General features: G+C 56.1%; 2 protein-coding genes across 7 annotated transcripts; both read left to right on the top strand.

Moving 5' to 3' along the window:
- Positions 1 to 393: 393 nt before the first annotated feature.
- Positions 394 to 3,736, top strand: S100A2 (S100 calcium binding protein A2). Of its 4 annotated transcripts, none has more exons than XM_059146608.1 (3): positions 394 to 558; positions 2,098 to 2,265; positions 3,270 to 3,736. In XM_059146608.1, exons 2-3 carry the CDS (start codon positions 2,125 to 2,127, stop codon positions 3,420 to 3,422), a joined length of 294 nt encoding a protein of 97 aa, XP_059002591.1. In that variant the 5' UTR covers positions 394 to 558; positions 2,098 to 2,124; the 3' UTR covers positions 3,423 to 3,736. The 4 variants fall into 4 exon arrangements, with proteins under 4 accessions (XP_059002591.1, XP_059002590.1, XP_059002589.1 ...); XM_059146607.1 differs by lacking the exon at positions 394 to 558 and adding an exon at positions 1,021 to 1,189 and having other exon boundaries at positions 3,273 to 3,736; XM_059146606.1 differs by lacking the exon at positions 394 to 558 and adding an exon at positions 1,026 to 1,189.
- A 7,955-nt stretch (positions 3,737 to 11,691) lies between these two features.
- On the top strand, positions 11,692 to 16,655 carry S100A3 (S100 calcium binding protein A3). Of its 3 annotated transcripts, none has more exons than XM_059146191.1 (3): positions 11,692 to 11,796; positions 15,738 to 15,883; positions 16,302 to 16,655. In XM_059146191.1, exons 2-3 carry the CDS (start codon positions 15,743 to 15,745, stop codon positions 16,464 to 16,466), a joined length of 306 nt encoding a protein of 101 aa, XP_059002174.1. In that variant the 5' UTR covers positions 11,692 to 11,796; positions 15,738 to 15,742; the 3' UTR covers positions 16,467 to 16,655. The 3 variants fall into 3 exon arrangements, with proteins under 3 accessions (XP_059002174.1, XP_059002173.1, XP_059002171.1); XM_059146190.1 differs by having other exon boundaries at positions 11,694 to 11,871; XM_059146188.1 differs by having other exon boundaries at positions 11,695 to 11,863.
- The last annotated feature ends 1,558 nt before the right edge of the window (positions 16,656 to 18,213 follow it).

Consider the following 18,213-nt stretch of genomic DNA (forward strand, 5'->3'; position numbering starts at 1 on the left):
CTAGCACCCTTCCCTCCCAGGGTGGGCTGGGGCCTTCGGGAGGAGGCGAGCCCAGCTGAGTCACTGCCTGGGCATCTGGGCCTGGAACAGGGCGGGTGAGTCACCCAGCCCTGGGGCGTTGGGGGAAGGGAAAGAAGCTGCTGGACATCTGGAGGGGGCAGGGAGCCTGTCGGCCGGAAGGGCGGTGCCCAGACTGGTGGGGGTAGACAAAGGGCGGCGTCAGGGGCGCCTGGCGTGGGCGCCTGGCAGGGGGCCGCCCGAAGCCGGGTCTTTTTACAGAAGAAACCCCCTGGCATCCATCTGATCCTGTCAAACCCCGCCCCTGGGCTGTGTCCTGACCCGCCGCAGCGCAGGCCTTTCTCCGGGTGCGGGGCGGGGCGGGGCCTGCAGGGGTGGGGTGAGGAGGGCGGAGACTGCGGCCTGCCCAGCGCGGGCCTCCTGGTCCGGGAGCTGTCCAGCCGCTGCGCACTTGCCCGCTCCCCAAGCCTTCCCGTCTCCGTTTGGACCCTCCAGGGGCGTCCATACAGCGCACCCTGACGGGCTCACCCCGACTGCGCGGTGAGCACAGCGCGGCCGTCTCTCCCCCTCCCCTGGCTCCTTCCCGACGCCTTCCCACCCACAGCGGCCGGCAAGGCCAGCATCGAAGCTCCCCGCAGTGAGTCCTCGAAGACAGCTTGCACGCGGGTGTGCGCACACACAGAGACACACGCACAGACACACACACACACACACACACACACAGGCCTGGGAAGTCCCGGGAGGCTTGGAGCCTCTGACTCACAAGTGAGCTGTGGCTCGCAAGTATGTGTCATACGAGCAAGGCCCAGCCTCAGACTTGAGGCCCACAAACAGGGGCGACTCACCCTGGGCCCAGGCCACCCCTTCCCTGTGACACCGGGACGCCCCCCCCCCGCCCCCCGCCCCCGAACCCCCTCCCAGCTCGGCCTTTCTCTATCGGTGGAGCCGGTGGAGCCGGAGGTCTCTGGGAGGGCGGGGCCGGCAGGGAGCGGCGGGGGGGGGGGGGGGTGGTGGTGGTGGTGGCGGGAGGCCAGGCTTTGGCTGGTCAGGTTAGGGCAGGTTTGATTCCCTTCAGATGCCAGGTTGGGGGCCTGTGCGGGAGGCATATAAACCTCAGTGTGGGCGCCTGGCCCTTTGCTTTCCTTCCAGAGCCTCTCTGTCATCTGGTCTGGTGAGTTGCTTCTGTCTTGCCGAGGGCTGGTTGGGGGTGCCCCTGGTCTCAGTCTTTGTCTGCAGTTTTTTCATTCTGGGTCTCTCCCTTTGGGGAACCTTGTGTGATGTGCCCAACTGAGGGCTGTTCGAGGCTCTTCTGTGAGGTCTCAGTTTACAGGTTGCTCTGAGGCCTTCTCTTAGGTCTCACGGTCTGGGCATCGCATGCTAGAGACCCTTCTGGGGGCCTAGGCTCAGGAAGAGGAGGTGTGGAGGGTATGCTTTAACGAGAGTCTTGGGTGTTGTTTTTCCAAAGTCCTGGAATCCATCAGGACTTAAGGGACAAGAGCCAGGGATCTCAAGTGTGTGGGCCTGCCTGGGTCCCCGCCCTGAGGAGCTGCATGGTGCCCGGCACTCTGCCCCTTCCCTTCTCTTCCCGAGTGAGAAGGCAGAGCTAGCCCACACCGGTATGGGGCCTCACCCCAGCACTTCCCCTAAGCCCCCTGGGGGCTGCTCAGAGCATTCTCAGAGACAGAGCCATGGAAAGGATGGCCTGAGTTCTGTCCTGCCGTTCCCAGGGCCCAAGACATGTCATTCCTTTAGTTCCAATCCCCATAGGATCCTTCCTGGTAGGGAGGGTCGCTCAGGGGCCTTCACCTCTGCACTGTCTGATAGAGAGATCTCCCTCCGCTCAGAGGTCTCCAGTGTGTGGGAATGTCCGTCTCTCTCCTCTGAGGGTCCTTGGTCCAGTGGAAGAAACATACTTCAACACTTCCTCTGGCCTTAGGGGTCCCTCGTCTGGGGGAGATGACTTCTTAGGGAGGAATGGTCTCAGGGGAGAGGCAGAGAGGGGTTTGGAGAGGCACTTTGGGGCACAAGGGCAGAGTGTCTTGTGGGCTGGGCTGAATGTCCCCATCACCTCCCACCCAGATCCACCCCTGTGGCCCCAGATCCAAGATGTCCAGTCCCCTGGAGCAGGCGCTGGCTGTGATGGTCGCCACTTTCCACAAGTACTCTGGCCAAGAGGGTGACAAGTTCAAGCTGAGTAAGGGGGAGATGAAAGCACTTCTGCACAAGGAGCTGCCCAGCTTTGTTGGGGTGAGTGGGGCTGGCTGGGTTGGGGCGTCCTGATGTGTGTGTGTGTGTGTGGGTGCCTGGTGAAGCAGACACAGGGCGTGACCTCATGGGCGGGGGTGGGGGAGTGGCTGGGGCCCAGGCCTGTGGGCGTGTCCTCTCTCTGCTGTCCCTGTGGCTCTCCAGAGGATGGACAGCTGTCCATCTGTCCAGTACCCTGCCTGGGTCAAGCCAAAGCCCAGAGAGCGGAGGTGACTGGTCCAAGAGCTCACAGCTCGCTCGCTCTTACTTTCCTTGTTATACGCCAAACTAAGAAGTTGCACTGGGAGACACGTGTGTACCCTGGGGCAGTGGCAGAGAAATGCTGCCAGTTTTCAGTTTGCCCCTCCCCTGCCCTGTATTGACTCCTGAAGAATTAAAAAAGTCAGGTCTCAGGCTTTGAACTTGTGGGCATGCCCTTTATTTCTTTAATGCTTTTTTTTGTTGTTGTTGTTAAGCTTTTCTAATTTGGTTTCATTTTGGCTGGTATTAAAATGTTTGCCTTAGGGCGCCTGGGTGGCTCAGTGGGTTAAAGCCTCTGCCTTCGGCTCCGGTCGTGATCCCAGGGTCCTGGGATCGAGCCCCGCATCAGGCTCTCTGCTCAGTGGGGAGCCTGCTTTCTCCTCTCTCTCTGCCTGCCTCTCTGTCTACTTGTGATCTCTGTCAAATAAATAATTAAAATCTTTTAATAAATAAATAAAATATTTGCCTTTTCTGAATTCAAACATTTTTAGTTTCTTCCTCAGTGAAGTGGGAGAGTGAGGCCCACCTTGCTGGCTTAGGGAGGACCTGGGTGCTCCCAGCAGGGACAGCTGGAGACCTTCCCAGTGAATGCCCACCTGTCCTCTCTCACGGGGCCTCTTTGTAGCTCCCAGGGGGCTCCCTGCCTACCGCTCACCCACAGCCCAGTGCCAAGGGAGGGCTGGGCTCTGACCCGTAGGGGTGTGGGGTGGATGAGCAGCCTCTGAGCCGCTCTGTCTCACTTTCAGGAGAAGGTGGATGAGGAGGGCCTGAAGAAGCTGATGGGCGACCTGGACGAGAACAGTGACCAGCAGGTGGACTTCCAGGAATACGCTGTTTTTCTGGCCCTGGTCACTATCATGTGCAACGAGTTCTTCCAGGATGCCCCAGACCGGCTGTGAAGCGGGGCTCCTGCTTGGCCACAGCCCTCCTGGACCCACGAGGACTCTAGCTACCCCTTTTGTACCCCAAAAATGTTTCTGTTGATCATATTTTAATTGCTCAGTGATGCCCCATCCCCTGGCTGGCTGAGTTGGGTTGCTGGACAATAAGAGCATCCTTAGATCCCACCCCTCTGGGCTCTGACTCTTTTGGAAATCTCCGCAAGGCCAGAGCTGCACCTCAAGTCCCAGAGTTTGGCATTTCAAATACCGGTAAAAATTTGAGATAGTTTGCTAATATTTTTTTTCCAAATAAAGTTATTAAAAAAGGCAAATACCATCCACCATCACTGTCATTTCATAAAAATAGAAAATGCTAACAAAGAAGGAAGGGTATGCTCAGAACAAAGGACAGACCTCGCCGTTCCATACTGTGAGCCATCCGTGCTGCTAAGATCTGTTCAAGAGGCAGAAGGCATCTAAACAACCCAGCAGACCTTCTCACTGAAGACTTCTTATCAGGCCACAGGCAGTGGCCCTGTTTTAGCAAAGTTGTATTTCTTTCGATACCTGCTTTCAGACGGGTTCCAGTTTGAGTTCATTCTTCTCTTGTGGGTCTCTGCTGAAGCTACCAGGCGCTAGATCATGTCAGCATCCTGATTTTTTTCCACCATTTTCCCTACACCTGTAGCGGTTGCCATCTGTTCTGCACTGTGTGGTCCAGCAGGGGACAGCCTGACCGAACGCTTTGCCACTCCCTAACAAGGTCACTGACTTTCCAGCCGCCAAAGGAGAGATCCTTGTATTTTAGTCTTTCTTCTCCTCAATTAATTACCCATGTTAGATTCTCTTTTCCTCGCTTTTTAATGGATCCCACTTCTAGTTACCAAATTCTCTACCAGTTAGGAACGTACTCAGTTGTAAGGCACAGGTAACCCGACTAAGAATGGCATAAATAAATTAGGATTTAAATGCCTTATAAAAGAAGTGTGAGATACACAATTGAGGTTTGGTTCAATGACTTAGAGATGCTGTTCTGGTGACCTATTGTCGCATTACAAATCACCCTATACTTGGTAAATTAAAACAGATTTATTATCTGTCAAGGGCCTATAAGGAGACGGTATTCGGTCAATGGGGTTCTCATTTAGGACTTTTCAAGCAGCTGCAGACAGATGTTGGAGCCGAAGTCATCTGAAAGCTCAAGTGCACTCAGCTTCCAAGGCAGCTTATTCAATGGGCCCGGCAGCGGGCGCCGGCGGTTAGCTGGGAGCCGGGAGCTCTGCGGCAGCCGTCTGGAGCGCCTTCCACGACCCCTCGGTGTCGCTTGGGCTTCTCAGAGTCTGGCAGCTAGGTTCTGACAGGGAGTGGTCCCCAAGGGAGCAGCCCAAGGTATTCCAGTGGGGGCTGTGGGGCATCTTAAGATTCATCTCAGAAATCCAAGAATGGGGGCACCTGGGTGGCTCAGTGGGTTGAGCCGCTGCCTTTGGCTCAGGTCATGATCTCAGGGTCCTGGGATCGAGTCCCGCATCAGGCTCCCTGCTGAGCAGAGAGCCTGCTTCCCCTTCTCTCTCTGCCTGCCTCTCTGCCTCTCTGCCTACTTGTGATCTATCTCTGTCAAATAAATAAATAAAATCTTTAAAAAAAAAAAAAAAAAAAAGAAATCCAAGAATGGGGGCGCCTGGGTGGCTCAGTGGGTTAAACCGCTGCCTTTAGCTCAGGTCATGGTCTCAGGGTCCTGGGATCGAGCCCCGCATCAGGCTCTCTGCTTGGCGGGGAGCCTGCTTCCTCCTCTCTCTCTCTGCCTGCCTCTCTGCCTCCTTGTGGTCTCTCTCTCTGTCAAATAAATGAATAAAAAAAAAAAAAATGAAATCCAAGAATGTCACTTAGGCTGCATTCTATCGATCAGGTCGTTAGGCCGGCCCAGATTTAAGGGGAAGGGAGTTAGGCTCCAACTTTGCACGTGAGGGCAATAGCACAAAATCGACAGAGGCCATCTTAGAGGCTGTGTACCATCGTCCGACTTCCAGCAACCACGTGCAGAACGTAGTTACCTCCTTCCCAAGACCTGCCATGTCTCACCCTGTCAAGGCCTCAGCGTGAGATCCAGGGTCTTGTCTTGTTATGTCTGCCACCCTCAACCTGGGCTGAAGGAGCAGGAGGCTGGCTGAGGACAAAGCAAAAGCTGGCGCCTTGCACTCCCCCTTCACCTGCTCCCCTCCATATGTGTAGCATTCCTCAGGCACCCCTGACTGCCATAAAACGATAAATAGTTAACTTGCAGAGATCATAGTCCTGCAAGGTAGGAGTCTCCCCTGGTTTGCAAATGTCCTTGAGATTTACAACAAAGAAGTTACCTTATCAATAGCCCTAATGTCACCCTCCCCTCCATGAAAAACCGAAGGAGGCGGAGGTAGAAGGAAAAGTAAATACTTCTAAACCTAAATCTCATTAACAGGGATGCTTGATAGCAGGAATGTAACATTTCACCAGGAGACTCCCAATTGTGTTCGAACTATCAATCAATCAGCTCAGCCCCACCCGAAACTTGTTTGTATCTGTCTATAATAATCCTGCACCGACCCAGCTCCGGACCTCTCAGCCAACGAGCGGCGCAGAGGTCCAGGCGCAGAGGTCCAGGTTTGAACCTGCAATAAACGACCCTTGCTGATTGGCTTTGACTCACGTCTCTGGTGGTCTTTTAAGGTGAGGGTAATATTCAATTGGCATTTCAGGGCGACCGTGACTACAGCCCCTCAAGAACAATTCCCTTGCTCTGAAGACCCATGAACACCACATTTGGTGCGTGGAGGTGAGACGGACAGGGGACCAACACTCCTGGTCACAGATGTGTCCTTGATCCACAGCAACTCTGAAACGGAGTCAGACACATGCCGCCAGATTCCTGACAAGGGCCCAGTTCTGCTCCGGGTGTGTGGTTCTTCTTGGGTCCAGACTCTGGGCAGTTGGTTTCATTCTCTTTAACTCTTTTATTTTCCATAAGACATGTTTGTGTTTGTAGCTGCCCCCTGCCCAAAGGAAGTTGACAACCCAAAGCTTCTTTTCTTTGAACTGTCTCTATCCCTTTCAGCCCCAGATTATGCAATTCCTTTCAAAATATTGAGGGCTCTCTCTCTTTCTCAGTCTCTCTCTCTGTCTCTCTCTAATAAATAAATAAAATCTTCAAAAAAGAAATCTAAAAAAAAATGTTGGCTTCCTGTTTATCAGCTTATAATTCACTTAATTATACAAATGCCACACTTACAAATCTCTCTAAGATTTGTCCCTCCTACCTAGACTGAGAATCAGGGAGCTGGGAGTCAGGCCCTCAGGTCTGAAGGCGTCTGAGAGGCACAATTCTAAAATTATTAGAAGCCAAGTTGTTTATCTGAGAAAACCTGTGAGACTTGCCCTTAAATCTTTCCAAGTCTATACCTTTGACTTCATTTCTATCCTGAGTCCCTCTTTATTGACAAGGCCCTGGGTTTGACATTTGTCCTGAAGCCTTTTATTATTTTGAGAACCATGTGCTGGCCGTAAAGACTTTTCTGGACCCTCTATAATTCCTCTAAAAAACCTGAGCAGTTCCTTCTCAGGTTATCTTTTTCTTCTCATATTTGATCAGGGTCATCAGAAGAAGTAGGCACTTTCAGTGTTCAGTCTAAACATCTCAGCTGGGTCCACGAGTTCATTCGGTAGTCCTATTTTCCTATTGCCATGGACCGAAATGCTCCCAGTCTTTCCATGAACACATGCTAGGGCTCATCTTTTATTTCTTTCTTTCTTCTCTCTCTTTTTAAAAGATTTTATTTATTTATTTGACAGAGAGAGAGAGCGAGAGAGCGAGCACAAGCAGGGGGAGCAGCAGAGGGAGAGGGAGAAGCAGACTCCCTGCTGAATAGATGTGGGACTCAATTCCAGGACCCCAGGATCATGACCTGAGCTGAAGCAGACGCTCAACCAACAGAGTCTTCCAGGTGTCCCTAGGGGTCACCTTTTCTTCAGACTTCGGTAACAATTTCCTCACTGCCCTCCAGATTATTACTGCTAACCCCTTTGAGGTCCTTCTAGCTTTCACTTATTACCTGGTCCCAAAGCCAATGGCACCTGCCTGGTTTCTGTAGCAGCAGCATTCCCCCTCTTGCAAGGAACCAGCTTGCACTAACTTTCTAAACCTTTCCTACCACTTCCTCTATCACAGCATTTAGGATTTGCTTTGGCCGGCATCCCAAGATACATCAAAGGACAGTTCCACCGAATATTTTGTCATTTCATAGCAAGGGTCCTTGGCTTTCTGGCTGGGACGTATCTCTCTGTCTTCCCTCCTGCACTGGCCAATTGTTTGTTTCAGATTCTTTTACTTGAGGACTCCATGTTCAGATGTAAAATTCTCTACCAGTCTGGCATGGATTCAGCTGTGAGGTGCAGGTAAGGTTATTTCCATGGTGTTTAATTGTCTTACATAACAAGACGTCTGAGATGGGCAGTTTAGCGTTGGTTTAGGGGCGCAGAGATGCCGTACCACTCAGTGTCTTTTCTGTGCTTTTTTGCTCTGTAACCTATAGTGTATATGCTTTTCCCCTCGTGCATGTTGCTTCATGATCACAAGATGGCCACTGTACCTTCCAGATTTCACTGTTCATGTTCCAGTCTGGAAGGTGCAAAAAGCCTTCTCTCAGACTTTGCCTTTTTATTATGGCAATAATTGTAACAATTATAATTATTATTATGTTATTAAAAAGTACTCTCTCTAGGGATTTCTTGCATCTCTTTGGTTTTAGAGATGTAGTATGGCTAGTCAAGCTGCAACCAGGGATTTTTTTTTTTAAGATTTTATTTATTTATTTGACAGATCACAAGTAGGTAGAGAGTAGGCAGAGAGAGAGAGAGAGGGGAGGAAGCAAGCTCCCCGCTGAGCAGAGAGCTCAGACCTGAGATCATGACCTGAGCCAAAGGCAGAGGCTTTAACCCACTGAGCCACCCAGGCACCCCTGCAACCAGGGATTTTTACCTGAGTATGTCGAGACATTGAAAGAAAAAAATTTTTTAAAGATTCTATTTATTTAGAGAGAGAGAGACGGCATGAGCACGCGCGTGTGTGGGAGCAGCTGGGGAAGCAGAGGCAGAGGGAGAGGGACCAGCAGAGCCTAGGGCGGGGCTCGATCTCAGGATCCTGAAATCAGGACCTGAGCTGAGACCAAGAGCTGGGCCCTCAACCTGCTGAGTCACCCTGGCATCCCAAGAATGAGTTTCAGTAACAAGGAAAGAGGGGATAGGCAATAGATACTCTTGGGCACTGTTATGCCCCAATAATGGGTCCGTGATTAAAGGAGCAAGACTGGGGCGCCTGGGTGGCTCAGTGGTTAAGCCGCTGCCTTCGGCTCAGGTCATGATCTCGGGGTCCTGGGATCGAGTCCCGCATCGGGCTCTCTGCTCAGCAGGGAGCCTGCTTCCTCCTCTCTCTCTCTCTCTGCCTGCCTCTCTGCCTACTTGTGATTTCTCTCTGTCGAATAAATAAATAAAATCTTTAAAAAAAAAAAAAAAAAATAAAGGAGCAAGACTGATACAAAGTGAAGGTCAAGCAAAGCTTTATTTCGTGCCAAGCGTCGAGAATCTAACCTAACGTTTGGGGCCGCACCTCTTACAAGAGAGGGCGACCCTTCTCTGTTTCACAGATTAGCTTTTAAGGGCTAAGGGCAAAGGCCATGTGGTCGGGCCTGGCCGATGAGATTGTAACACACAGAGGAAACTCCACAGTGATGCTAGGTGACCAACTGAGTTACAATGTACCCTAGTAGACATTGGATTTAGACATTTAATTTAGCCTATCACACCTTGGTTAGGATTGGTGCCCAAAAGGCTCCCAAAGGGCGGGGCCCATACTGCTTGGGAACCAGGGAGACAGTATGCATCCCCCCCACTGATCGGATGTCTCCACCTGGCCTGACCTACCTTTGTGTCTGGGCTTTGTTACCTGAAGCTGGTTTCCGGACTCGTCTCCAAGTAAATCCCCTGGGGGAAGGGGAGCAGGGACAGTTTTTAATTAGGTCCTTACAGGCACCGTGCCTCAGAACTAGAGACTAGAGCTGCCCAGAGATGGATGGTACCCCAGCGCCAAGGTGCCCAGTCAACATGCGTGTTCTCATTGTTCTGCTGAATGGTGCATCTGGGGCGGGGGCGGCAACCAGGCTGGCCCAGCAATGAGGGAAACCCATCTCCTTAACATCCCGGAGGGGACAGAGCCAGGAGAAGAGGGTCAGGAAGTGATGGTTGTGCATGAGGAAGAATAGGAATGACTCGGCTCCGGAGTGCAGGAGGGGTCTCGAGGTCTTTCAGCCTTACCCCCCCCCCCCCCCCCCGCCTTAACCCTTGACTCTCCCTCCAAAAGGATGTACGCCCAGGTCACGTCTCCATAGGTAATCCAATACCTATGCAGGAGACAGATCAAAGACTACCCCCCCCCCCCCCCCCGCCAACTCCCTCCCAGCGCGACTCCCCCTACTCTGCTTTCCAGAGTCGCGGAACCTCGCAACTTTCTTGGCTCTCCTTCTCTTGAGCCCTGAAACTTCGCCAGAGAGTGCCTTTAATAAATCATGCCTTGCGCCTACCTCGCCTGGTGTCGTCTTTATCTCGCCTATAAAACCTTACAGTGGTCACAGCGATTACCGTGCCCAGGGCAGCTCTCACGGAGCCTGTGTGTCTCTTGGCCTCTGGGCTCCCTGGAGATGAGGAAATGGGAGGAGCAGTGTGACCATTCCTGGACGTCTCCTTCTGGCGGGGCTCTCTGCTGGGCCTGTGGCAGCACAGTCTCCCGGAATCCCCGCGATTTGAGGACCGGTGTGCTGGTGGTCACTGCACGTCACAGACAAGGAGGCAGGGGCTGGGAGAGGTTGGGAAATGTAAGGAAACACCTCACATCTAAGACGTGGGATATGGAGGAACAGTCCGGGACTTCCTCCTCTTCCTCAGTCACCTCCAAAGCCGCAAGCTCTGTGGGAAGGAGAGGGGACCCCGGGGAGCCCAGTCAGATGTTCTTGGTGCCCAGATGAATCCAGGGGAGACCCGGCCCATTCGATGGCAGTCTGCACGCGCGCAGTGGGTCCTGGCTTCTGCGGGAGCACAGTTTCCCACTCCTGGACTCTGTGGGCTGGTGGAGACTGGCCTCAGCTGGCTAGGGCTGAATGGGGCTAACTTTTTAAAAACAATATTTTATATATTTTGTTTATTTATTTGTCAGAGACAGGGAAAGGGCACAAGCAGGGGGAGCAGTGAAGGGAGAAGGAGAAGCTCCCTGACGAGCAGGGCACCCGATGTGGGACTTGATCCCGGGACCCAGTGATCATGACCTGAGCTGAAGGCAGACGCCCAACAGACTGAGCCCCCCAGGCGCCCCTAAATGGGGCTGATTCCTTATCCTTCTGGGCATTTGACAGACTGACGGACACCAGACGTCCCTAGCAGGTTGTAATGGTCCTGCCACAAAGTCTCTGCTGAGGCAGAGGGTGGAAAAGTCCAGAAAATGGCACCATTCAAAGGTGCCTGGGCCTGGTTGCTTCCTCTGTCCTCCTGGAGTGGGGGCTGGGAGGCCCTGCCCAGGACAGTCACCCCTCCCGTCAGGGTCGGGACCTACGTTCCCTTGGCTTTTGCTCTTCAGGGTCTACTCCTGGACCAGGACAGTCACCCCTCCCGTCAGGGTCGGGACCTACGTTCCCTTGGCTTTTGCTCTTCAGGGTCTACCCCTGGAAGCCTTTTAACCCTCCAGGAAAAGAGATACTGACATCCAAGTTGGCTTCTGAGACAGGGGAAGGACTGAACGAGGCCCCTGTGCTCCTGTCTTCAGGTCACATGTGCTCCCCACTGACTCACTGATCCCACCTGGGAAATGGGCACAACTGGCTTGGCTGTCAAAAGAGGTAGTATTCTACGCTCCACAGGCGTAGTTCAGACCCTCTTCCCAGCAAAGGCCTCCGTGGCTCCAGCCCCAGTAATCAAATCCCCCCTCATCACCTCCCCTTATGGGGCTTAGATGGTGAGACAGAAGGTGGGTCCGTCTGACAGCAGTTCGCCAGCCCCATGGGGCTGTGGGATTGGGGGTGCTCTCCCTGACCCGTGAGCTCAGGTCCTTTCGGAGCAAGCACAGGAATGTGGCGGTGTTCTAGGACACGCTTGTTTCTCCCTGAGGTGCAGAGCCCCATGCTGACCTTCAGAGGGCAACACAGCTTCCCAGGAGCCTTTCAAAGCCCTGGGGGTGACAACGGGGCGGCAGAGAGGAGGGGCAGAAAGGAGGTGGGGGTGGGAAGCAAAGGGAAGTCGGTGCTGCAGGGAGTCCGGCCAAGCAGATCCGTCCACTCCCACGCTGGCACCCACAGGCCAGGGAGAGACCCTCACCTTCCAGGTGGGCTGCCTACCTCGGCGGCTGGCTGCGGCGCTGGCAGCTGGGCAGCGAGGGGGAGAGCCTGCGGGTACGGAAGTAAGGGACGCGGAGGACAGCGGGCGTGGGAAAGGAGGTGGTGGCCCCCCTTGGGCCTCGGACGGTGGTCTCTGGGAGCACTGCGGGAGGGGCTCAGGGGCCGCAGGAAATGACTGGGTGAGGAGGGCCTTGTCCCTCCTCCTACTGCCCCTCCGGCCTGCACGAGGGCTCTCAGGGGGCCGGAACAGTGAGGGGCGCAGAGCCCCTTCCCATGGGGGTTCTGACCCACTCTGGAGCGAGGAAATGAAGGCCCAAACCAGGCGAAGGGCAAGTCCGAGGTCAGGTGGCAAGAGGGTGGTGGGGCCGGCGGGGACCTCCGGTGAAGGGCTCTTTCCACAGGGGCCCTCCCACCCCAAAGTGCCGTCTGTCCTGGGCGAGCTCCTGCCCCTGCCCCGGAGGGATGCTGGGGCCTCTGAGACCACACAGGCACATGCAGCGCCCGCCGGCCACCAGCCTCCTTCCCTTGGCCCTGCACTATGGCTCTTGCTGGCCTGCCGCTGGCCTGGCGTTCTCCCACTCGTCACCACTGTGTCCCCCACTAGGTTGTCAGTCTGTGCAGAGCCGGGCCTGGGGTGTTTTACTTACGACTGTGCCCACAGTGCCTTGGACAGGTGCCTTTAAATGACACGTGAGGTGCCTGGGGGGCTCTGTCAGTACAGCGGCCGCCTTTGGCTCAGGTCATGATCTCGGGGTCCTGGGATTGAGTCCTGCGTCAGGCTCCCTGCTCAGCGGGAACGCTGCTTCTCCCTCTCCAGCCTGCTTCTCCCCCTGCTTGTGCTCCCTCTTTCTCCCTCTGTCAAATAAATTCACAAGATCCTTCAAAGAAAAATGAAGATAGGAACGACAAATGGCTCTCGGGTGGCCACTTGTTTGTTGAGCGACCCCGGACAGGGACCTGCCTCTCAGCGGACATGTGTGCCCTTACTGTGGGCCCGATGTCGTCTGTCTGTGAGCTTTATATGTATTAACCCCTCCAAGCCCACAGCCGTCCTCGGAAGTGGTCACCATTATTAGCCCTAATCACAGACCTTGAGGGAAGGGAAGGCAGGAGGGTGGGGTGACCTGTGGCCGGGGGTTGGGGGGAGGCTAGGAGCAGAACTGTGTGGTCACAGGGACAGGTGTTTGGCCTAGAAGGGAGGCAACTGCTGGGGCCCCTTCTGTCCCCTCCTCCTTGTAACCTTGCCTATAAAACAGGGCTAATCACGGTTCTCCCTTCCCTACCCACCCCTGCTCATTCCCCTCCCCCACAGGGGCTGAGTCCCCATGGAGATGATGCAGGACAAAGTCTGGGTGCAGAGGAAGGGCTGGGGTCAGGGCAGCCTGAGCTCTCCAGCTGCCTCCACCAGCAAGAGGCTTCCTCTGAGGCCTGGGCACTGACCTCCCCATCCGTTTCCCACACACTCTCCTGGGTCTTAGGTTCTCCTGCTCTGAAATGGGGAAGGGGGTATGAGAGACAGACTAGAGTCATAGTGATACAGAGGGCCTGTTCCCACTAAAAACAACAAGTGCTGGACAGAACTGAAAAGCATGTTTCAAAGCAATGAGGAGCTCACAGGGCAGTAAGGAGTGAGGAGACCACAATCTAAGTGAAACCAACTCCAGGAGCTGAGCCACGCTCCAGGGCCCCTCACATCCTGAGAGCACTGGCTGAGCCGAGCCAGGGTGTCTGTGGTTAGGGAGATGGGAGCTGCAGCCCAGGGCTCACTGAGGAGGGGAGACAAGGGGGACAGCCTCCATAATGCTGGGACCCCAAAGGGCTACATACTCCGGCTGAGAGCCAGAGGAGACCCAGGCCCCTTCCCATCAGACCTCAAGGAACAGACCTGGGGGCTGTACACACAGGGGAGCCTGCAGGGTCTGAGCCCACTCACAGTGCTTAGGGCCGTGGGCCGCAGAGAGGTCAGCCTGACTGGGAAGGGCCCCTGGGAGCAGCTTGCCTTCCTCTTAGCCTTCTAGACACCGTGCAGATGGTCTCCTCAGGGGAGAGAGCAGGCCACAGCCCAAAGTGACAAAGAACCACTGGCCTGGTCATGCAGGGAGGCTGTCTCAGGCCTCCGTGTTCTCTCTTGCAAATGGGGCTGAGCCGACACTCTCCAGGATCCCCTCTGGCACAGGGATTCTCTGGGGGCGAAGCTATGTGTGCTTCTAGAGTGAAGAAGGGGGCTGGATGGGATGGATAAGCCCGTCTCCTCCTCCGACAGAGGCTAGAAGGGGAAGCGGGTGTGTTGGGCCCTGTTCCCAGCTCTGGGGGTGGGCAATAAGGGGGTTGTGTCTGTGGCCCCAAATGGCCCTTTGATGTATGCATGGGTGGGTGGCCCTAGGGGACCATAATAAGGGCCGCCAGGGAAGGAGGCAGGGGAGCCCCTGGGGACACCCTCAGCTTGACCTACTTAGGCCCTCATAATTGCCCCCTTCCTTCACTGGGGGACTACAAATAGGGACGCCCTGTCTCTAGCCTCCTACAGCTGAAACCATCACTCGTGGTGAGTGCCAGCTGCTTGGGTTCTGCCCTGGATTGGGAGCCGGGCCTGGGGGCAGAGGGACGAGCACTGCAGGTACTGGCCAGGTGCCGGAAGTCAGCTATGGTGGGCTCAGTGGTCCTCGGTTACAGTGAAGGGCTGTCTGGAAGTTTGGGTTAAGGGTGTGCAGTGTGGAGGTGTGGCTGGGGTGGGGGTCTCACCAGAGGGTTTCCTTCAAGCTCCAGGCACCCAACTTCTGAAAAAGCCCCCTGGGGTGGTGCCAGCCAGGCCGGCAGGAGCCCCCAAGGGCCGCCGAGCACCAATGAGGTTCCCTAGTCCCTGTGCATGTGGCCCTTTCCTCTGCGGGTAGCACAGACTCCCAGCTCCACCGCTGGGCTGTCACAGAGACCGTTGGCCGAGCGTTGCCCCAGCTCTGCCGGCGGGGGCATTCTGTTCTGTATGGCCCAGCAGAGGGGCACCTGGGAGAGTCCCTCGCAGCCCGGGCTCCTTGCGGCACACTCCTGTCCCCTGGGGGAGCAAGGCCCTAGGTTCACCAGGGATTAGCAGGGCCTTCCCAGCTGCTTCAGGGGTCCCCAGGCTGGAGGCATCCTCCCAGAGGTGGTAGGGTTGGGGGAGATGGGCACTTCCAGGAAAGCCTGCCCTTCTGAGAAAAGGGGTGTTCCTGTGCAAAACCTTCTGGCTCAAGACCCCAGGGGGCAGGGAGACAGCTTCAGGTGGGGCAAATCACTGACCCGCGAACCTCTGAGCTGGCTCCCTCTGTGGACTGCCGGTTTGGGTCCCTGAGCAGGCCTGAGAGGTGGAATGAAGCCCAGTTTACAGGTAGGGCCCCAGCACCCCAGTGTCAGGGGCTCATCTGAGGTTGTGTGGCTGGCCTGATGCACAGGGGGTCCCAGGCAGAGTTCAGGGAAGCAGGGATGAGTGAGGGTGGTGGTGAGGTGCTGGGGTTGCTCTCAGACTGGACCCCTCCCTGAGAAGCCCAGCTCCTCCAAGGGCCTGAGGAGGGGGGGGGCATGGGGCAAGTATCTCCTTGGGCAATTTCCTGTGGGTCTGGAGGCTTTATCTCCTGGTGGGGCACCGTGGGCCTGAACCCTTCCTGGGTGTCAGGGCCGAGAGAAGGAGACAGCCAGGGAGTCCTCAAGGATCCCCAGTGTGGGGGTGCAGTTGGGGGGGTGGGATGCTCTCTGAGGAGTTTGCCCTGATGGTAGGGAAAGAAGACTTCTGTCCCGGAAAATGACATTGGGGTCATAGGGAGAGAAATTAGAAGAGGCTGGAGTGGTCAGGGCCGGGCTGCTCGGAGGAGGGAAGCAGCAGGGGTGTGTGGGAGCGGTCCCTGTCCTAGGCATGGCTGGGCCTCCGGCTGCATCTCACCTCCCTGTCCTCTGACAGGGAGGATGGCCAGGCCTCTGGAACAGGCGGTGGCTGCCATCGTGTGTACCTTCCAGGAGTATTCGGGGCGCGGCGGGAACAAGCACAGGCTCTGCCAGGGGGAGCTCAAGGAGCTGCTGCAGAAGGAGCTGCCCACCTGGACCCCGGTGAGCTCCTGGGGGGGCCAGTATGTGGGAGGCACTGCCTGGACGGCGGAGAGAGCCCTGGGGACTGTCTCGGAGCAAGTGGGGCAGGGGTGAGGCTGTGAGGAGGCGAGCGGATGCGGCAGGGGTCCCAGGGCCCCGGCTGTGAGGGGACAGAGCATGGCCACACCTGCTGCCTGGCAGGCGGTGGGAGGACGCGAGGGCGCACTGGGCAGCACCCCGCACGCAGCGAGCGGTGGGACCTGAGAAGGGCGGTTGCGGGGTGCGGACGCGGGCAGATGGCAGAGCTGGAGGCTAAGGCTTGTCCCCCAGGGCCGTGGGAGGCAGGGAGGCCGGCCAGGAGGGGAAGGTGGGTTGGGCATGCACCCCTGCCTCAGCCTGACGCTCCCCCTCCGCCCCCCACCCCCCCCACCCCCCGCAGACGGAGCTGCGGGAGTGTGACTACCATCAGTTCATGAGCGTCCTGGACACCAACAAGGACCAGGAGGTGGACTTCGGGGAGTTCGTGCGCGCCCTGGCCTGCCTGTGCACCTACTGCCACGACTACTTCAAGGACTGTCCCCCCGAGCCCCCCTGCACCCAGTAGGCTCCGCTCCCACAGGCGCCTGACACGAGGCCCAGGCCGGGCTGACCCAGGGGGCTAGAGGTGGGTGGGGACCTCCCCAGAGTCCCAGCTGAAAAGCCCCAGAGCTCCGCCTCCCCCTGTGGCTGCACAAGGATGAGGTCCTGACCCCGGAGGGCCCACTTCACGCCTAATAAAGAACTGGTGTCCCCAGATTGCCTCTCGGACTCTTGGGCTTGTGGGGGGTGGGGGGCAGAGTCCTCACTCCTCTCCAACTTTTGTGGGGCTTTTGAGCTGTAGGGCACGAGGCTGCGAGTGAGTCAGCCTAGCGGAAGCACGGAGGGGGGTCCTTCTGAGGACAAGGTCCAGGAGGCTGTGGGGTGTCTGTCTTTCTCTCTCTAAGGCCTTTGAAGCAGCAACTCCCCTGGGCTGTCAAGGAGAGCACCAGGGCAGCCCCAGATTCCCTCGGGTTGGTGCTCAGGCCTCGGCAAGGCTGTTCTGAGGAGGAGGGTTGGGGAGCAGGGGTGGGGCAGACTTGTGGGCTTGGGTGTGGGAGCCCAGAGAGCAGAGCTAATAGGATTGGGGTGTTTGAGGTCTGACTAGGGTATGGCTGTTGGCCAGGGAGGGGTGCCCAAGGGAGGGGACACCTTGAGACAGACCCCATCCCTGAAACTATAACCTGCTGAGGGCCTTAGCTCCCTACTCCTGATCCTCAGTAAAGCTGAGTTCATACCCCACTCTGAGAAGGTGACCCTTCCCCATTTCATGCCATTTCTCCTCTAACTTTCCACCCCAACCTGTGTTCTTCATTTTAATACTATCCCAACTCTAGGTACCCCATCCTGATAGCCTCCCTCTCCCCTGTCCTCTGGGTACCTGCTGTCCATCCCTGAGCCCCACACTTGACTCCTACTCCCTACTCCATCACTACTGCATCCGGGACCTTTGTCCACTGATGTGCCTGGGGTGGTCCTAGCATCACCTTTGGGTATTGGTCTGTTCCTCTTCCAGACTCCCCTCCTGCCCTGGACCTCACTCAACATGGCAGAGTGCCCTTGAAGGAGGGGAGAAGGGCAGCGAGAGCTTCCTGGGGTCCCCTCCTTAGTGCCTGGGCAGCCACATTTCCAGGGCGCCGCTTCCAGTCGGCGACGAGAGAATTAGGCACAAACAAGTCAGCTGCAAGAGACTGGGAGCAGGGGACAACAGTCGAAAAGGACGGCTGCCCCGAGCCACTCCACAGTCTCCCTTTTATTGGATAGAAAACAGTAGCCAACAGTAGGACTGAGGAAGGTCAAACGTTAATGCCGTCTTGCAGACAAGCAAGGAGGAGCAAACTTAGAGTTAACCAAGCACATGCAAAGGACTCATCCAGCTATCAACGAGCACTTCTGGGAAGAGAAAGAGCGAGAACGGAAAAGGGAGGCAGGCGGTTTTCGTTCCGCCCTGAGCCGACCCGGCGTTCCCGGGTGCTCGGCTTCCCTGAAGCAGGCGGCCTTCCACCCTGAGCGAGCCGGGCATCCCCAGCTGCCCAGCTTCACGGTCGTACATCGTCCTTCTCCCCAGAGACCTGTTGCCAGTATATGTATTTCTGAAGGCCATATCTAAATGTGCTTGGTAACTAGTAAAATCCTCCAGGGGTTAAAGTTTAAGTAACAAATTGTTCCGAGGGGCAGCAGCACAGAGCAATTTTTTTTTTTTCAAGATTTTATAGTATTCTATTTTTTAAGTAGGCTCCCTGCCCAACGTGGGTCTTGAACCCACAGTCCGGAGA

Source organism: Mustela lutreola, chromosome 14, assembly GCF_030435805.1.
Source record: "Mustela lutreola isolate mMusLut2 chromosome 14, mMusLut2.pri, whole genome shotgun sequence".
Taxonomy (NCBI): domain Eukaryota; kingdom Metazoa; phylum Chordata; class Mammalia; order Carnivora; family Mustelidae; genus Mustela; species Mustela lutreola.

Excerpts from the sequence above, each read along its gene's own strand:
- S100A3 (XM_059146191.1), top strand. The coding sequence starts at position 15,743 with ATGGCCAGGCCTCTGGAACAGGCGGTGGCTGCCATCGTGTGTACCTTC. Across the intron at positions 15,884-16,301 it reads AGCTGCCCACCTGGACCCCG|ACGGAGCTGCGGGAGTGTGA; the intron begins GTGAGCTCCTGG and ends CACCCCCCGCAG.
- S100A2 (XM_059146606.1), top strand. The coding sequence starts at position 1,094 with ATGCCAGGTTGGGGGCCTGTGCGGGAGGCATATAAACCTCAGTGTGGG. Across the intron at positions 1,190-2,097 it reads CCTCTCTGTCATCTGGTCTG|ATCCACCCCTGTGGCCCCAG; the intron begins GTGAGTTGCTTC and ends CCTCCCACCCAG. Across the intron at positions 2,266-3,269 it reads AGCTGCCCAGCTTTGTTGGG|GAGAAGGTGGATGAGGAGGG; the intron begins GTGAGTGGGGCT and ends TCTCACTTTCAG.